Source organism: Lepidochelys olivacea (genome assembly GCF_965140295.1).
Source record: "Lepidochelys olivacea isolate rLepOli2 genome assembly, chromosome: 10".
NCBI classification, from domain to species: domain Eukaryota; kingdom Metazoa; phylum Chordata; order Testudines; family Cheloniidae; genus Lepidochelys; species Lepidochelys olivacea.
This window is the reverse complement of record NC_140420.1, coordinates 76,940,126-76,959,182: the sequence shown is the minus strand read 5'-3', so window position 1 is coordinate 76,959,182 and position 19,057 is coordinate 76,940,126. Positions and strand designations below refer to the sequence as shown.

Below are 19,057 nucleotides of genomic sequence, written 5' to 3'. Positions count from 1 at the left end.
ATTTCATTTACACCAATTTTTGTATTTGTCTATTCATAAAGTGTTATTCATATTTTACCATATTTCTTTTATTATATGGATTTATGTCAGAACTACTCTTCATTCTGGTTGCAATGAGAAAAATATATGAATGGATATAATTTTATCAGTTTAAAAACAATCCATCCGGGTGAAAATGGGTCCACGATTCTATTAACAGATGCTCTTTAGACTCAAGGTGGAAGTATTCGTTCAGGCACCAGGGAGAAGGAGAAATTGCATGATATAAGCACTGTACTCTGCAAATACGACAGAGCCTGGAGTACACAGTAAAAGCCAGTATTTTTACTTTAGTGAATGCAGGATACAAATATTTTACAACAACTTCTAGCATTTTCTTAACCATTTGATAAAAAGTTCACTAGAATATTTATTGTATAATGAAGAAAAACAACACATTCAGGGAAAAATTGAGATTAACTTATTTTTTTTTCTTAAAAGATTCATCTCAAGGATGGCAACAAAGTCCAGCTTGTGCCGCCAAACGGCTTATCATCATTAAACCGGGAACAGCTTCTTGTGTGAACTGTTGACTACAAACATTTACCAAATACATAAATCTCTTTTAAAAAAGCCATTTTAAATATAGCAAAGCAGTGTTCTCTTGCACAGCAAAGTGAAGAAAGTTTCTACTAAGAAGTAACTGTTTACATTTATAAGTCTTTCTTTCACATTCTAATTTAACTTCTTCCCACATTCAACTGCTAGGAGTTATTATGTTCCTTATTTACTATATATTTCTTGTGCGCATAATAATTCAGAAAAGGTTTTGATGCATTAGTGTCCTTTACAATAAAAGGAAATGCTAAAGCATTTTTCTCCAACCAACCTGATTTATTTTTTTTTAAATATTAGAGCTAGTTAGTTAGAGCTCAAAGATGATTTGTCATTTTAGCAGGTACAACTCTCGTTAATCAATACCAGCCAAGTAGGTTCACACTAGATTTGATCTATCTGCAACCCTACCTTGAACTGCATTTATTAAATGTACTTAATAAAAAATGCTCTATTGATATTTTAATTGCTGAAATATTCTCCTGTGCTGTGTCCTTTCTTCTACAAAACACATTTACATCTCCTAAAAAAAAGTATGTTCCAAACGTACACGATTAGTGTTATTAAAAATCAGAGTTCCCCTATGATTTTCATGGCGTGGAGTTCTTCCACACATAGATGGGATGTTGTTGCAAAGGCTTATTTAGCCGAGTCCATTACAGGGCTATGGGCAACAGGTTAACAGTCTGATCCTCAATTCCTAAGAATTGCACAAGTTTTACATCAGTCAGTTGGTGTGATTTAAATACAAACTCCAAACCTTATGTAACATTGTTTTAGAAAACAGTAATAGTACTGCTTACAAACCTGCATAGAAATAAAGACTATTGACATACAGTCAGCAAAGCCATCTCGTAAGGCACACAAGAAAATAGACAGTAAATGTGAATGCAGAACTCCCACTCAAATGTACAGCAAAGTTCATATACGTGCATAAATAACAAAAAAAAATCACATAACTTTTCAAAGCATTAAAGGTTCTGTGAAACGGTAAGTGAACTGAAATACTTTGGAAATGCAGTTTTCATTTGAAAATTGGAATCCTCTATAGGCTCTTCTGTTGCACTGACTACTCTAGTTTCAATTTACTAAATGTAGATTAATTTGAAAGTCAGTCAAAGTTTGCCCCAAATGTTTTTAAAAATTCTGTAATTTTAAAAGTTACACTGACAACACAACAGATCTAGTCTTGAAATCCACCTGCAGTACATTTGTTCTTGGATCATTCCGTGTACAAGCAGATGTCAAGGAGATGGCTGTATACACTGGATTTTCATTTCTACCTCTAACATTTTTTAAATTATAGCATCAACTGAGGGACTTTACTAGAAAATTTGCTTTAAAAGTGTTGAATCCCCAAGAAAAAACTGTTTTAATAAATATATGAAATTAACTTTGAAGAGTTTTGTGTAACACATAAAACAACTTCAATTTTTCCCAAAATTAGAGTGGCTAGTAGTTAGATTTATGTTTCTTAAAAGTCTACATTTTATTTTGTTTGTAGTGAGGAGGGAATATAATAATATTGCATGCACAGGACGACAAGAGAAGTAGCAGGAATTTGAAAGCACACAGAGTTTTAACTCAAAACCCCCCTTAGAGACTTACTCTGTACAGATCCAGATTTAAGTAAAGCTGTGCCAAACTTCAATAGATTAGCAACAGCAATGTCAAGTTTAAAGCAGAGATTATGGTACTCCTTACATCCCTGAATGATGTGAGAATTTGCTGCTGTATTGGAGCCAGATCTGGCAAACCCTTACTCTTGTAAGTAGGCTCACTAATGCATGAGAAAGAACTGCAGGATCAGAACTTTAGGTACTAACCAGATACATAGCACGTTGGGCATTGGATTTCTTGCTCAATTTTTTTGAATGTTAGAAGAAGGAGACATGAGAGGATTTCTTTCCAAAGCAAATGTTTTGTCCCAAACCTCTTACCACTTACAAAACCTTTTGTGCTCATCTGATACGTTATTTCCCTAACATAAGTAATTAGGTCAAGTTTTTCCACTGAATATTTTCTCACAAGAGGCAGTTTTAAAATAATGCCTTAAAATGTGTTGTAACAGATATTTAATATTTATGTGGGATGAATTTAACACCGGATTTTTGTTGTTTTTTTTTTTTTGCCACTTTGCTATTTATATACATATATATAAAATGTATAATGAAGCTTAACCATACAGCACAGAGATTACATTTTAACGGCACACATTCACCACCAGTGAAGGGGACAACCCCTTTATACATCCTCTGAAAAATCTGGATAATAATATTAATAATAATTAAAATCCAAAGAAAGTACAGTATATTTAACAAAATAGTAAATATTAAACAGTGAATACTCTACTTAATAAGGACCTCGCCTTTTTTCAAGTTGGCGTCAATCCACAAAAATATACTTTTTAATCTGGTGAACGTACAATACATAGGTACTTACACCAAAGGTGATATATTTAAGATGCTATATACACAAAGAGTTTGGCTCAAATTTTAATTTACATATAGAATAATAAGTGTTCATGGCTTATTTTTCCCCCAACGTTCTGCCTGCAAGTTTGTTTTTTCCTCTTCTGAAAGCAAAAAACTAGAAAGTCAAAATAACAAGATAAAACTATACTCTACAAAAAGCTACATCATACAGCTTTGGCTTATATAAATAATTGGTAGCAGAATGTGTCCAAAAGTACTGTATATAACTTTTATATATAGTCTTCAATTCATAAGGGTATTGTTTTCTTTAATATAAAATATACATGAGCTCAATCCGTTTCTTTCTATATTTTTCAAAGATAGAACGTAAAAAGAAACTTTTCAAACATATTCCAATTATAACTTAATATATTAATTTTACTTTGTTAATGCTCTATTGTCTAGGCTACTTTCTGAATATTTCATGCGAGTTCTCTCGGTCTTCTCTCTTTCACTTTTTTTTTTTTAAATTAAGAATCACTTCTTTGACCCAATACATTTTTTTTGCACGTGCAAAACAGGTTTTTATACCTGCAGCCCTTCGCCATGCACCCTCTGCAACAGAGACCCATGCCAGGTTGGGTAATATAAAGGACATTTTATGTACAGTATTGCTTTCTTTTTCCTGCTTTTCTACTGCTCTGCTGCTACAAAGCATTGTTTCTTAACTACAAGTAGCCACACATGGGGACATTACTACAGGGGAGCCCTCTTGGTTTCTGCAATCTACAGTGGAAGGATTATAGACTGGTACAATGTTTCTTTGCAGAACAGGTTCTATTATTAAAACAGCATGTCCAGGTAAGTGCCAGACTAGACCAATACCTATAGGATTGTTTTGTTATATTTTTACCATGGGACATCTGCTGCTATACAAGGAGTATGTAGTAAGTGCCTGATGATTTTGTGTATGCTACATACACTCGCACATATATATACATATGTGAAGATATATATATGCATGTATGTATATACATATAAATATATTTATTTCATGTCCTTATTTATATATTTAGATATGTCAGGACAGTTCACTGTGATAACACAAAATAGAAGTGGCAATGCTGAAAGTTTATGTCGCCCATGTGTCCACTCTCATTCGTTTCACTGATGGGCTCTCTCTATCTTCTGTATTTGGTGGTCTTCCCAACCCAACAGGTGAATGGAAATCACTTCTTGGGTCCTCCCGATCACTGCCATCATAAGAACTGCTGGAACTACTGAGACTGTCAACAGGGGAACGACCCATTTCCTGCCGCGATTGCTGCTGCTGCTGCTGCTGCGGAGGGAACCCAGATGAAGTCACACGGTCCCGTGGAGGTGAAATTGGTTCGGACTTTATATTGATGTTTTGGTTGGTATTAATGGATAAATTTGAACCCTGAGATAACTGGCCTCCAGCACTGGGGAAATCAAAAAAAAGTTACAATCCATATTTATATTTAAATATTAAGCATTGTGAAATCTTGTAGCCCATACTCAAACTGAATCCAAGCTAAATTCAGAAATAAAAAAACATTTGTTGAATGCTTAGTGTAAGACTCAAAGCTGAAAACTGTGAATTAAAGGTGTCCCAACATCCCGAACTAGTTCACAGAGTGCTGGTATTTATTACATACCTTATTGTTCAGTAAGCCCCAGAAGAAGCATAACCAATTAGATTAAAGTGGGTTTTATCAGCAAGAAATGGATACAATTTTAGATACAATTGTTCCATTAGTGCTGTGTTCTTCCGGGGAACCTGAGTATCCAACTACTCTGGGGTTTGTTATTACATATTTTACTTGTTTTTAAAGGAATTAAGACAAATAGAAATGTTTAATTTTTTGAAATCTGTGTCAAGCTTTCAGGTAGGTATCTTTTTGGAAATGTCTGCAGAGTGGTGATGTTTGTCAGCATTATTACTTACACAGAACCAATAGTGTGCTACATACTCAACAGAGAAATTGTAAGGCAAGTCCCCTGTCCTCCCCTCTCCCCCCTATTTTTTTTTTAAAATAACTACAGTAATTTCACAACCTGTGAGCTGACTGGCAAACATGTGAAGAATCCACATACATGTGCATTGAAGGAGAAATTAAAGTAGAGTCCTATTGAACAGTGTCAAATGCAGGATTATTCATTTATAATCAAAGTAGCAGATGTTCCCAGTCGGGTGTGGTAAATTAACATTACAGATCCACTTACACAAGAGAGCTGAGGGCTGCTTGCCCTAGATGGTGCTGTTGCCAGGCAGATACCTGTCCTAAAGACAGCATTCCTGGGGAGTTAAAGCCCTGCAGGGCAGACAGGTCTGCACTAGTCAAGGAGTAATCTGAAAAAGAAGCAAGAAAAATGGTTTATACTGTGTTCAGTTATAAGAATCAAAGTTTTAGCTTCCTGTTCAAATCAGCTACAGGCGGACTATGCAAAAGAATCCAAAAGGGCAGACCCTTTCACTTGTGTGGACTCCCACTGACATCATAAAGGTCTGCTCGCGCAGATCCCTTTGCAGGATCATGGCCTCAGAATGCTCTCTCTTCTCAACCCTGCTTCCAACTCCTAGTTGCTATTGCTTGATTTGGGTTCATTTACACCAATAAATATGACAATACATGTACTTCATCCAGCAGGTCTTCTCCTGTGCATATAAAAGAAAATGTTCATTACTGTGCTGGTTTTATCGTGTACATTTCTGAATATTTTGCTCTGTCCGGGAACTTCAAAATAAAATAAAAAAGTGGGCATTAAGACAGGCCACTAAACCAACTGAAATAATTTAATATAATAAATCTGGCATAAGAGAAAACCCATCTTGGGTTCAACCCTCGACACAGTAGGAGAGCCAGATTCTTTCCTCCGATCCAGGCCCTCTACTCTGCTCAGTATATGACCATCTGAAAATTCATCCAAGAGAGGCGACATCCCAACTGGTATAACCAGCTCCTGTGCCACATTGTCTTCTGCCACGGCTGTGGGGGCATGGCTGGATCACTATTGTGTTCTAGCAATGCTAAACTGGTAAAGTGTCTCCTGGAGATCAATGCATGCTAGCATAAGTCAGAGCAGTCTTTATGATGCTCTAACCTATACTGGAGCAGGAGTTGTGCAAAACAGATCATCAGGGAACCTAGTACTATCTTTCTGGGGGCCTGTCCACTTCTCCTGGGTCAAGTGGATGCTGGTCCAGAAAATAATAAAATCCTGTAACTATAGCTACTTTACAAACTGCTATGAAAATGTACCATCTAAGGGAAAAAATGTACTCACCTGCCATCATCGTAGTGATGGTGAGGACGTAAAAGCCTTTTTTTCTTTTTTAAATTAGTTCAGCAAAAAACAAACCCAAAAAAAAAAATCCCAAATCACAACATTCATCTCCTATAGCATAAGGAAATATTTGCAAGACATATTTAAAGCTCTAAAAGCATCACTGACTGTCTATAACCGATCAAACTCTTTTTCCACCATAATTCAGTTTCATTCTTATATTCATGTGGTATATAACTGATGACTTAGTCAGAGCCTAAAAACTAAAGTATTCTTTTTATATATAGCAAGAATGTGTCATGCACTTGGATATAGTTTTGAGATGCTGATTGAGAGGAACACTGTACAGCTGTAATCAACAATTCAATTATTGGATTTTTTTTTTTTTGCCAGGATATGATGCTTAGATAGTTCTCACTGCTCATTCACACACAGGAAGTTATTTTCAGTTCATCATTATCACTTATGCTTTCCTTTCAGGTTTTAAAAGAGAAAGCTGAAAACGTTTCTCTGCTCTTAATCACTTTGCAATACAACTTCTTTAATATAATTTCTGGTCCCTTGTGAATGAGACAAAATGCCAGGAAGAAAAAAGTTACTTTGCATTGCCACCAGAGATTAACTAACAATTTACTTAAGCAGGATCTTTTTGGAGACTTACAAATCAGATTTATACATTTACACCTGTCTGAAATGACAGTCAGTTACTATCTATAGTTCAATTTCTCATGAGATATTTTCTAGGACTACAGAGTCTAGTGTGACTGATTTGGAGTTGCTCTGTAATAATTTATGAATACTGTAGGTTCTGTTTGCCTGATTGTTGTATGCATGTACTGAATTAATTCAATAAGAGTCTGTCTACATGCATACAATAGCATGCATGTAGACAATAGCCCAGATAACAGCCTCTCACCAAACACCAAGGGCTATTGATTTTAGTTGCTACTCCCGATCCCTGCTAAGTCCCCCAACCAGAGAACGAGAACGAAGGTGAACCCATGGTCCAGAGATTGGGGGAAATTAGACTTATTGGGGTCCCTCCCCATGAAGATGGTTAGACAGACATGCATGTAGACTTTTTATTGTTTTAAAACCCTTTTCTCTTATTAGGCTTAGTTCCTACTGTTAAGGGTCACAGTATTCAGTGCTAGTCACAGCTTCTGTAGGTACCCAAACCCAGTCAGACCTGTTTGGGTGTAAAAAGTTGATCCACTGCATGCTATAACCCAGGACCTGCTCTAAAAGTGGGAGAATCATGTGACTCCACCCTAGGGAGTTAAAGGCACAAGACCTCCTACCTAAGGGGTGCACTCAGAAAGGCCAGAAAATGGGTCAGAGGAGCAGCTAGCCCTGTTACTATGATTTGTAGATCAAGTGGACTACGGATTTTTACTCTAGAGCCTGCATTAACATTCTGTCAGAAACTTGTCCCTTCGGAGTGCAACAGCTGATACATCTTCCAAGGCATATACAGTGTAAATCACACACTCATAATACAATTTGTCTCTTTTAAATCCAGGCCTGAGTATCCCTGACAGAGTAAAAGTACTCCCAAACGTTGTCATCCACAAACATGACGACATTCAGAAAAGCTTAGAAGTAGTACTTTTCTGATGGTAAATTCTAGAGACATTCTGTATTGGATTTATAGCTATATATGATTATTACCCAACTGGTGGTGAAAGAGTATGCTTGTCTGTGCAGGTCCTTATACCGTTCCCTTCAGTGGGGTATTAGATTGCTATTTACATACAGATAAAGGAAAAGAAGGTTGGATTTTATTATTGTGGGTCCTATATTGGACAAAATGAGATACAGATTTAAACATGTAATAGCTATCTTCCACGATACTATTGTTACATTAATGTTCTGTGAAATATGGAGGTATTCCATGCTGTAGCTTTGAAAATCTCATCTTCTGAGGCATTGTGAAATTTCAGCTACCATTGCTGCCAAAGTTCCAACTTGTATGAGTCTGGACATACTCTCAAGGTATAATACTGCTCAACAAAAGTAACAAGAAATCCAAGTTAACTAACTAGAAATAGCTCTTTTGCAGACAGACTGATTTCTAAGTTCTGTCTGTAGCCGGAAGTTAGACTTGATCTGCAGCCATGATTTTAGGGGCTGAATTGTGAAGACACCAATTTTTAAGGATTGTCCAGCTGCATAAACTGTGGAACACACTGTGAATATGACCCTCTGTCCCTATGTCTCTTCAGAGAAAGAAACAGGTTTAACTCCATCCTGTATCTAAAAGGTAAGGAGGAGAGCCATCACCTTCTGTCCCATCCATGTCCCCAAAGGACATTACAATCTCTTCAGACCTCTGAAACTTCTTTCTCAACAACTTTCTCCTTCACACCCAGAAGCATCACTAAATGCAAGAGGTCCAAATCGGAAAGCAGCGTCTGGAGTCTAGAAAAATGTGCACTGACCATCTTCAAGTACTTCCTGATTTAAAAGAATTCATATTTATATTAATCTTGTGTTAGATTTCCAGTCTGTTGCACTGGAATTGATGCAATTTGTACCTGCTCAGAGGTACTGCTAGGTGAAGGATAATGTGCTACATGAGTCAAGAGTTTCAGTGTCTCACACAGTAGAAATCTTAAACACAGCGTGCCCTACATGACTGCAGTGAAAGCCTAGTGCTGGCTGGGGAGTTACCAGAGATGAAGGCATACTGACCAACCAACAGGGTCTCAATGCAGCTGATGAGCTTGGAAGGGGAGGGGGACACACCTCTTCTCAAGATTTTAAGCTGTAGCCTTCTGAGGGGGCATTTCTGTATAGCCATGACATTAGGCCTGTGGTTTTAAGGTCTCAGAAACAGGGCCCTTCTGTTGGTTTACAAAGAAGCATATCCCTAGTTGGATTACATTTTTTAAACACCTTTAAAAAGGTCATAACCCTAGCCCTGCTGTATAAAAGGAGGTTTGCTCAAGCTGTGATTCACTTCAATGCCAACTCTCAACATGCAGAGCCAGGGAGACTGTTGTGAAGAGATCCTTCTATGAGGTACAGGAGAAGATAGTTTGGTAGCTGAACAAACTGAACAGCTATTTGTGCTTTTCTTTTTTCTTAATTGCCAGTTTTTCATCACAATGACTCTGCAAGGCGCTTCATTAGCACTGAAATCTGTATGCATTGCTAAGACTGTCAATTTCTGGAGCATTTTTCACATACTGATAAATCCAGAGTCCTCTTACAAGGGTAAAGAGGATCTCTTTTTTTTTGACAGCTTTATTCCTCTTATCCATTGAAGTCAATCTCCAGTCAGCAAGATATATTTGCACTCAATAAAAACTCAAAGAAGTTAGACCTCTAACAAGCTGTGACTGGACTAAAAGCAAATGTCTGAGATGGGTGTGCTGCTCTGCATCATGGATCCCCAGAGGGATTTCTTTAACATCAGAGTCTGGGATGAATGCTTGTAGGAAAATAAACTGAAATTGCAAAGAAACGATATTTATGATAATGGATAGTAACACCTTATGCTTCAGTCATAAGGTGATTTAGGACAAGGGTCAGAAAAGAACTCTGTTCCCTCCACCATGTATATAACTGAACATTTAGGTAGGTGCACTGTGATTTTATTTACCGTGCCTAAACAGTCAGATATCTGCTATTGCTAAAGGCAGGAAGCCTAGTTTTATAAACCAATGGTCTGATGTGATATGGAAAAGCTATGCTGATACAGAGAATGTATCAGGAAGTTTTACTATAGAACATGAGGTTCCTTGAAAGCTTAGGTCTTTTTGTAGCAATTGTCACAGAGGACAAGAATAGAATTTCTGTATTTGTGAGATGTATTTGCTCTGTTCAAGTGTGGCTACCATATGTCTCTAACTGATCTTCTGAGGAACTGATAGCTTGAGATACTATCCGCATGCAACATTCACATCCAGCAAGATTATACCAGTTTAAGGTTTAAGAACAAAATATTCCAGTTAGAAATAAGTTACAGATGGTACAAGTACCACATCTATCAGATAACCATCTTTTTCTTCCCCTCAGAAATATTATACCCATTTCACATCGAACAGTTATATATCCCACACAAGAAAACTAAGGTGAAGTTCAGGTTGTAAGCACATGATGATATTGGTTTGACTGCATACTACTTTTCAAATATATGCACGTTAACAACATTACAAAACCAGAAAATTCAGAGTTAAGATTATATTACTACAACAAGCCACATAACACAAGAGATATATCAAACAAAGCAGTTCCAATTCTTTACCATACTCATTTGACTGTATGTTTCATCCCCATCCTCTGTTCTTTGTATATATCTTCAAATTGTTAAGGCCTTCAGGGCAGGGATTGTCTCTCTCTGTTTGTACAGTGCTTAGAACCTTTAAGACACTGCCATAATATAAATATGTACTACTACTAATATTAACAAAAACAGAGTCACTTTCAAGTTACAACTCCTGAGTGAGCCAAAACAAACTAAGCACTTCAAAGCAGGGATTGTTTTGTTGTGTCATCTGTATGAACCCTGAGCATCAACTATGTTAACAGAAAAAGGCTGTGGAAAAAAAGACAACAGCTGCATTTATATAGACAGAAGCGGGCTACTAACACAACTCAAGGACTGTGCTGAAGTTGTAATTTGCAAACAAGGGGATTTAAAAACCAAAAAAACAATGGCCAAAACTGTGTCAAAATTTAGACTTAGTCGGAAGAGTAATAATGAAGGAATGACCTATTCCAACCATGACACCTTTTGGGACTCTTTTAAAACACGGATTTGGGGAACATGGACTCCCGAGGGTTTCCTTAGGAAAGGCTGAAAGGCCTTTGCTTTGCTCCAGAAGTTCCATCCTTTATTCGTAAACCTCAAGGGAACTCAGAGATCTCCAGACCTCAAACCACTAGTTAGGACACTGGAACATCTATGCTGGAGTAGCACAAATCCCAGATTAATACATACAAGACCCCTATTCTACCTTTCCCTTTCCTTGTACACTGCTTTCTGTTCCCCCAACTATCTTCCTCCTGTCCTACCATTCTCTTGGCTTCTGACGCGATTCTAAGATCATCAGCACCAACACAATGGGATAAGGCAGCCTGCCCAGTCCTGTCCAGACTGAGAAGGGTTGGTGGAAAGGAAGGGACCAGCTAAAACTAGCCAGATGGAATCCCAGTTCGGGGACAGAATTCAGAGCTCAGAAATGCACTTCTTGCAGCCATTCCACCTGCCCAGAGTGCCATTTGTGATTGATCAATGCACACACACACACACACACACACACACACACACACACACACACGCTCAATAAAAAGTTGTATTTCCCTCCCTCCTGCCCCCCCCCCTTTTTTATTGCTCTCATTCTTTCCTCCCTCTTTTGCCTGTCTATAAAGACTCCAACAGCTAACGTACAGGTCTGGCAACAAAACTAATCTTTCCTTTCTCCCAAGAACTGTTTAATAAAACAAGGTACTAATAACCACTCTCTAAAAAAAGACGTTGTCTTATTTAAACAGTAGTTCAATTTTTTTTTTTTTTACTTTAAAACTTTTCATGCTTTGCTTTGGGTTATTCTTTTTCTGTTCTTTACTTCAATTAACGGCTTAGACTTTGGCATGAATTTTACAGTGCATTTGCCAGGGTGACAAAGCAAACTGAGCTCTCTGTATTCACAAACCCCAAATCACGTTCAACTGTTCAGAGTCATACAGTGAAAGTCTTATATCAATAGTTTGACTACATAGGCCCATTCATTACATTAAATAAATACAAGAGCGTCTGCCTCTTATTTGTACGGTAGCCAATACAATGGGATTTTAATCTTAACTGAGGTATCTGGATGTTATAATGTAAGTAATAAATTAATTAACTGGATTTCTAGGGACTAGTAGGCCTACCGGTGGGTCAGAGGTTAAAACCCAACTAGAATTCTGAGGCTCAGAGATAATTATGTGCCCCAGCGATCCTCAGGTTGGCTAACCAGGAACAGTGCTAAGGGTGTCCGTGGATAAGTCTTCTAAGGCTCAGGAGGCAGTTAGGGTGAGATGGCCCCTGATTAACCTGTGGTTTGGAAATTAGGTGGATGCATTCAATACACCACTTAAGGCATGTGATGGGTGTGATGAACTTCCTAAGGCTCTCTGAGCGGTTCTCCCTTCTTGAAGGTCTCAGTAGGTCCACAAGAAAGGGGAAATGTCCCCTGATTTCTTCCTGATGAGTTCCCTGCTCTCTCTGACTCTCTTTCCCCATCCCCAGGACATCTCCTAAAGTCTGCTAGCGAGCGGCTACCTTTGTATAGACATCAGGAGGTCTGTCGGAATGTCAGGAGGCCAATGGGGAATTTCCCCTACAGAAGACCTCAGTGGGTCCACAGGACAGAAGGAAGAACCTGCCCAAGCTATAGAAGCCTCAGTAGCCTCTCAAATCTGTTAGAAAATTCCTTTTTTTCTCCTCCTCCCACTGACAAGCCACTCTAGCAACCGGGTTATATAAAGGACTCTCTCTGCAAGCAAAAAGACTAGAGGTGATGTTTTGTTTTAAAATATGAAAGCTTTGTATTGCATGACAATTAATAACTAGAGATTAGCAATGTTCCATATTTCAAAATTCATTAAGTTTTGAAATTAGACTAATCAACCAAACTTCAGTACTGCACACTACATCTTAGCTAGTGAGATTAAGTAAAGTATGGTTTTATTTCCCTTCTATTTGTTTTAACTAAGGGACCTAAAAATACTAAAAGCTCTCTTAGATTATTTTAAGTTGGATCCACATAAGACTTATTCTACGTGCAATGTAGTTTCTCCATGAGTATCAAAGGTAATACAACATGGGCCAGACACTACAGACTAGGGGTGTCCAATCTGTGGCCCTCAAGGCTCTAAACTGTAGCCCTGGGGCTCATGGTGCTTCTTAATAGCAGTGTAGATATCTGGGCTCACAAGATGATCAGGTAGTTTCTAGTCCATGTACATGGCCTGAAAGGAGCAGAGGAAATTGAACAGAATTGACACTATGCTCTAAAGTATTGATTGTTGCCTGTTGACGTTTTGGAAATAATATTTCAGCCCTTAGACTGAACAGGTCAGGCACTACTGACATAGAAAACACACCACATTTCATTTCAGTCTCTTGCTGTGTTCCATCATGTACAACTGACATCCAACTACCAAAGTTTCTTCCAAAACCTGCTTTCTGATGTATGTTTCCGTATTAGTAACACTTCTCACAAACTAAAGGCTAATTTTCAACTAGTAAGAAAGAGCCCTAACTTAAATTAAATATTCAAGTAAGATAAAGTGTCTTAAACATGTAAACCTTCTGGAATTCAGAATCATGAAAGCCTTAGCTGTACCTAGCAGGTAAATGGTAAATTAAAAAGAAAAAATGACACTTACCAGTGTTGTAGGCTGTAGGCATGGCTGAATACACAAGTCCCTGTGGAGGCAAGCTTGGAGTTGTCACAGACACCACAGGGGTAGCAAGAGGCTGTGTAGACTGAGAACTGCTTATCCTTTGGGTATTCTGTAAATGATTAAACACAAAAAAAACATGCCTTGTGGAAGTCAATTACAACAATGAATAGAATGTGTTAATGTAAAAGCAATGACATATCCCTTTTCACATTATTTTGGGGATAAGAACAGTATCTCCTTTTTTCATGATTGTGGAGTTTTTTCTACAAAACATTTAAAGGGCCAAAAACTAATTTTGTTTTAGACTAATTTAAAGGAGATATAATTAATGCATTAGACTTATGGATATATTCTCTTGTTGTGCAGGCAGCTTTCATTAATGTCAATCTGAATAATGTGACAGCGCTTAGAGGAAAATGCACTCCTTTAGAGTATACAGTTTTCAAAAGCCCCTGCCTGGAGTGATCTAGGAGGGTAAGTCACATTTTCAAAAGAGACTTACACTTAGTCCCACTGACTTTTGGTTGACTACTAAGTGCCTAACCCACATTTGAAAATGGGACTTTCAGGCGCTTTTGAAGATTTACCCTAGAGCTCCCACTGTTGCTTGCACAGGTAAGGTTGCACCTGTCCTAAAAGCAACAGTGGGAGAGTTCTCTTAACTCTTCAATGTTGCCAAGACCTTAGTGGTAGAATAATATTGTGGTTCCTTGCCCTGGTTGTGGGAACTGAATGTTTACTCATTAGACTGCACATATATTTCAAAGCACGTGCCTTTTGCATTAACAAAAAATGGTTGTGCCTTCTGATATGAAAATTAGTTAAGCTCAAAACTGTAGAAAGATCTGACTATCCTGCCATTTGTAGGTGAATAACTCCTATGGCCATCTTAATAATACTCTATGTGCCACAGTCTTGAGCTAAAATTGGTGACGAACATCTAATTTGGATTAGGCAGTTAAAAACAATTTGCGCGGGCATGCAGGAGTGAAATCAGGAAGGCCAAATCACACCTGGAGTTGCAGCTAGCAAGAGATGTTAAGAGTAATAAGAAGGGTTTCTTCAGGTATGTTAGCAACAAGAAGAAAGTCAAGGAAAGTGTGGGCCCCTGACAGAATGAGGGAGGCAACCTAGTGACAGAGGATGTGGAAAAAGCTAATGTACTCAATGCTTTTTTTGCCTCTGTCTTCACGAACAAGGTCAGCTCCCAGACTACTGCACTGGGCAGCACAGCATGGGGAGGAGGTGACCAGCCCGCTGTAGAGAAAGAAGCGGTTCGGGACTATTTAGAAAAGCTGGATGTGCACAAGTCCATGGGGCCGGATGCGTTGCATCCGAGAGTGCTAAAGGAGTTGGCGGATGTGATTGCAGAGCCATTGGCCATTATCTTTGAAAACTCATGGCGATCAGGGGAAGCCCCGGACGACTGGAAAAAGGCTAATGTAGTGCCCATCTTTAAAAAAGGGAAGAAGGAGGATCCTGGGAACTACAGCCTCACCTCAGTCCCTGGAAAAATCATGGAGCAGGTCCTCAAGGAATCCATTCTGAAGCACTTAGAGGAGAGGAAAGTGATCAGGAATAGTCAGCATGGATTCACCAAGGGCAAGTCATGCCTGACTAATCTAATTGCCTTCTAAGACGAGATAAGTGGTTCTGTGGATGAAGGGAAAGCAGTGGACATTCCTTGTTCCTTGACTTTAGCAAAGCTTTTGACACTGTCTCCCACAGTATTCTTGCCAGCAAGTTAAAGTAGTATGGGCTGGATGAATGGACTATAAGGTGGATAGAAAGCTGGCTAGATTGTCAGGCTCAACGGGTAGTGATCAATGGCTCCATGTCTAGTTGGCAGCCGGTATCAAGTGGAGTGTCCCAAGTGTTGGTCCTCGGGCCGGTTTTGTTCAATATCTTCATAAATGATCTGGAGGATGGTGTGGATTACACCCTCAGCAAGTTTGCAGATGACACTAAACTGGGAGGAGAGGTACATATGCTGGAGGGTAGGGATAGGATACAGAGGGACCTAGACAAATTGGAGGATTGGGCCAAAAGAAATCTGTTGAGATTCAACAAGGGCAAGTGCAGAGTCCTGCACTTAGGACGGAAGAATCCCATGCACCACTACAGACTAGGGACCGAATGGCTAGGCAGCAGTTCTGCAGAAAAGGACTGAGGGGTTACAGTGGATGAGAAGTTGGATATGAGTCAACAGTGTGCCCTTGTTGGCAAGAAGGCCAATGGCATTTTGGGATTTATAAGTAGGGGCATTGCCAGCAGATCGAGGGACGTGATCGTTCCCCTCTATTAGACACTGGTGAGGCCTCATCTGGAGTACTGTGTCCAGTTTTGGGCCCCACACTACAAGAAGGATGTGGAAAAATTGGAAAGAGTCCAGCGGAGGGCAACAAAAATGATTAGGGGACTGGAACACATGAGTTATGAGAAGAGGCTGAGAGAACTGGGGATGTTTAGTCTACGGAAGAGAAGAATGAGTGGGGGATTTGATAGCTGCTTTCAACTACCTGAAAGGGGGTTCCAAAGAGGATGGCTCTAGACTGTTCTCAGTGGTAGCAGATGACAGAACAAGGAGTAATGGTCTCAAGTTGCAGTGGGGGAGATTTAGGTTGGATATTAGGAAAAAAATTTTCACTAGGAGGGTGGTGAAACACTGGAATGTGTTACCTAGGGAGGTGGTAGAATCTCCTTCCTTAGAAGTTTTTAAGGTCAGGCTTGACAAAGCCCTGGCTGGGATGATTTAATTGGGGATCGGTCCTGCTTTGAGCAGGGGGTTGGACCAGATGACCTCCTGAGGTCCCTTCAAACCCTGATATTCTATGATTCTACTAAACATTTGCTACAAAAGACTTTACTTAAACATTGTGATGGATGCCTTTTAGAAAACAAGGCCACTCCATCACTGGCATGCCGTATTCTTTACCAAGGAAGCCTTAATTTTTTTCAAAACAGCCAAGTCAACACAGACTGGATGTGACAGGAATAGGCCATGTTGTTGTTTTTCTTTTAAAAGAAGATTTATTCCTAACTTTTCCTAAGGAATTTGAACATCATTCTCCTTGCCATCTGGTACCCAATTTTAAATGGAATGTTTAAGATTAACAGACCTAAGTTTTAGCTTTTTTAAAAAGAAAAGTAAAGTAATACTCCCAGACTTAAAAATTATATATATTTATTTGCTCCCAAAACAGCAGCTTCACAACTTCTTAGCTGAAGCACCCGCCAACAACAAAACCACCACCCCCTCTTTGTTTTCTTCTGATCAAGGGTGGCATATTGGTATTTCACTATCCCTGCTTCTCTCAAGAACAGAGTAGAGAAGAAACCAGAGAACACACCTTATAGAAATACACATGATTTTTGTTCTCACAAGAATGGAACATACAGACAGTGCTTGTGTTTATGCAACTCTGCAAATCAAAACCATGAGGGCTGATCTGAGGCCTACCAATCTGGTAATTGTAGCTTGACAGTTTAAAAAGAGTACAAGGAATGCTATAGCTACCATTTTAAATGTACTGTATTCTTCTACTACTTTAAGCACAAAAACACAGGGAAAGCTTAGAGTCCAAGTGCATTATGTTAACGCTTCAGAATTTACAGTATCTGATCAAACTCAGGGGTTCTAGTGCGATGTTAAAAAGATAAAGAAAAGGTGGCATTCAAAGATGAAATTATACCATTAGTAGTGATGCTGGAGACTGAATGTACAGGTTATATAATAGTGGATACTCAATGTATGAAATCATTGCTGGCATAGCATTTTGCCAGCCCAGTAAGAAGGATCAAACTTGTCTCCTGTTCCAAAAATCTTTTCTTCCTCCATTGATTGTAGGAACAACTTTGTTCAAATAAGTTTAATTGATGTACGAGGAATATTTTATATTGTGCAAAGCTAGACTTCTCTCCAAGAATGCCTATTTTGTCTGAATCTTATAGAGAACTTGATTAAGAGTCTAGTAACTACTACTCTAGAGATTATGTTGGTGTCTGTGTTAAGCAGGGGCATACTGTAGGTTCAGGGTGGAATTTTCAAAAGCACTTAAGTGACTTGAGGGAAAACCCATTTATTTTCACTGAGATTTGTGTTTGTAAATCGCTTACATTTTGAAAATCCCACTGTGTTACAGTGAGAGACTGGGTTTATCTTTTATGAAGATATGTTATTAGACCAGATTTCTGTGTCTTTAGGAAATAGGCCTTTTCCCAGAGGTTTCTTGGATAACAGCCTGTAAAGTTGGGACTACCACATAATGGAAAAGTTAGAGACATCTACTAGGAAACTACACAGGTTCCAAGGATATCCCCGGGGAATCGGGAGGGGGGGGTATTTGGGGCTATTTTCAGAGGCAATTTATACCTGGACACTTGGTTTGGATGTGTGATTTGGAAATATTAGATGGCTGACAAATTTTACTTTTTGTCTGAGTTATGGATTCCAAGGTTTACAGATGGTCATAAAAATTTTCAGAACCTTATTTTTTGATGGGGATAATTTGATCAAGATAATGGAAGGAGAGTGATATATTTATATTAGTCTATAAACTAGGGTCTCAACCCCTTCTGCCTTCCATCTAGTAAATCTGTTCAATTCTGGTCATGTAGAATTTAATGTTTACTGCTAGGATATGAAACTGTATTTCAGAACACATATTAATCCATATAATGAATAAAATAGCATTCTCAGGGTGCTTTATTTGCTAATTTAAAGTGTCTTGTTTGAGAAAGATTTTGCTTTTTTCAGTCCATTGAGTAGGTTTATATAGGCACATTGCATTTTTATAACCACTAGAGGGCAAGCTCATCCTACATTATTCATATTCCAAAGTACTATATCTAGATTCCAAATAATTTATATTAGAAGAACATGGCAATTTTGACAGTTAAAGAACATAAACACGTCTATAATGAAAGTGATTTTGAGTAAGCCTTACAATCACTGATATGTACATAATGACCTGGTTAACTATTTTATGGATTAAATTAAATCCCATATTTCTTTGTATTGAAAAACAGATGCTTTTCTACAATACTGAGAAAAAATAAACAAATGAAATAGCTGTTAATTAGAATAACATTTAAACTCTTCCTGTAACCACCACCATTTTTGGATAGCTTCAAGTATTAATTTTCAAAAGTAATTTTTTCCAACTCGCTCAAATTTAGGAAAACAATATAGGTAAAATATCATCCAATAGCATGCATTCACCAACTTAAAATATAAAGAAACTACTGAAATTTTCATGCTTTCATGCAATTAGAGCCTCATATTAGCAACAAGTCCATGTGCAAATAAATCAAAGCATAGGTGTATAAATATCTTGAAG

The 19,057-nt window shown here is 38.3% G+C and overlaps 1 protein-coding gene across 6 annotated transcripts in view; it reads right to left on the bottom strand.

The window, feature by feature from the left end:
• Positions 1 to 302: 302 nt before the first annotated feature.
• MEF2A (myocyte enhancer factor 2A) overlaps positions 303 to 19,057 on the bottom strand; it is a 161,423-nt gene continuing 142,668 nt past the window's right edge. For all 6 annotated transcript variants that reach the window (XM_084641480.1, XM_084641475.1, XM_084641477.1 and 3 more), the window contains 3 exons: positions 13,701 to 13,827; positions 5,256 to 5,382; positions 303 to 4,471 (listed from right to left, as the gene is read on the bottom strand). In XM_084641480.1, coding sequence (XP_084497606.1) covers positions 4,141 to 4,471; positions 5,256 to 5,382; positions 13,701 to 13,827 — 585 coding nt within the window. In that variant the 3' untranslated portion in view covers positions 303 to 4,140. The remainder of the gene's footprint in view (positions 4,472 to 5,255; positions 5,383 to 13,700; positions 13,828 to 19,057) is intronic.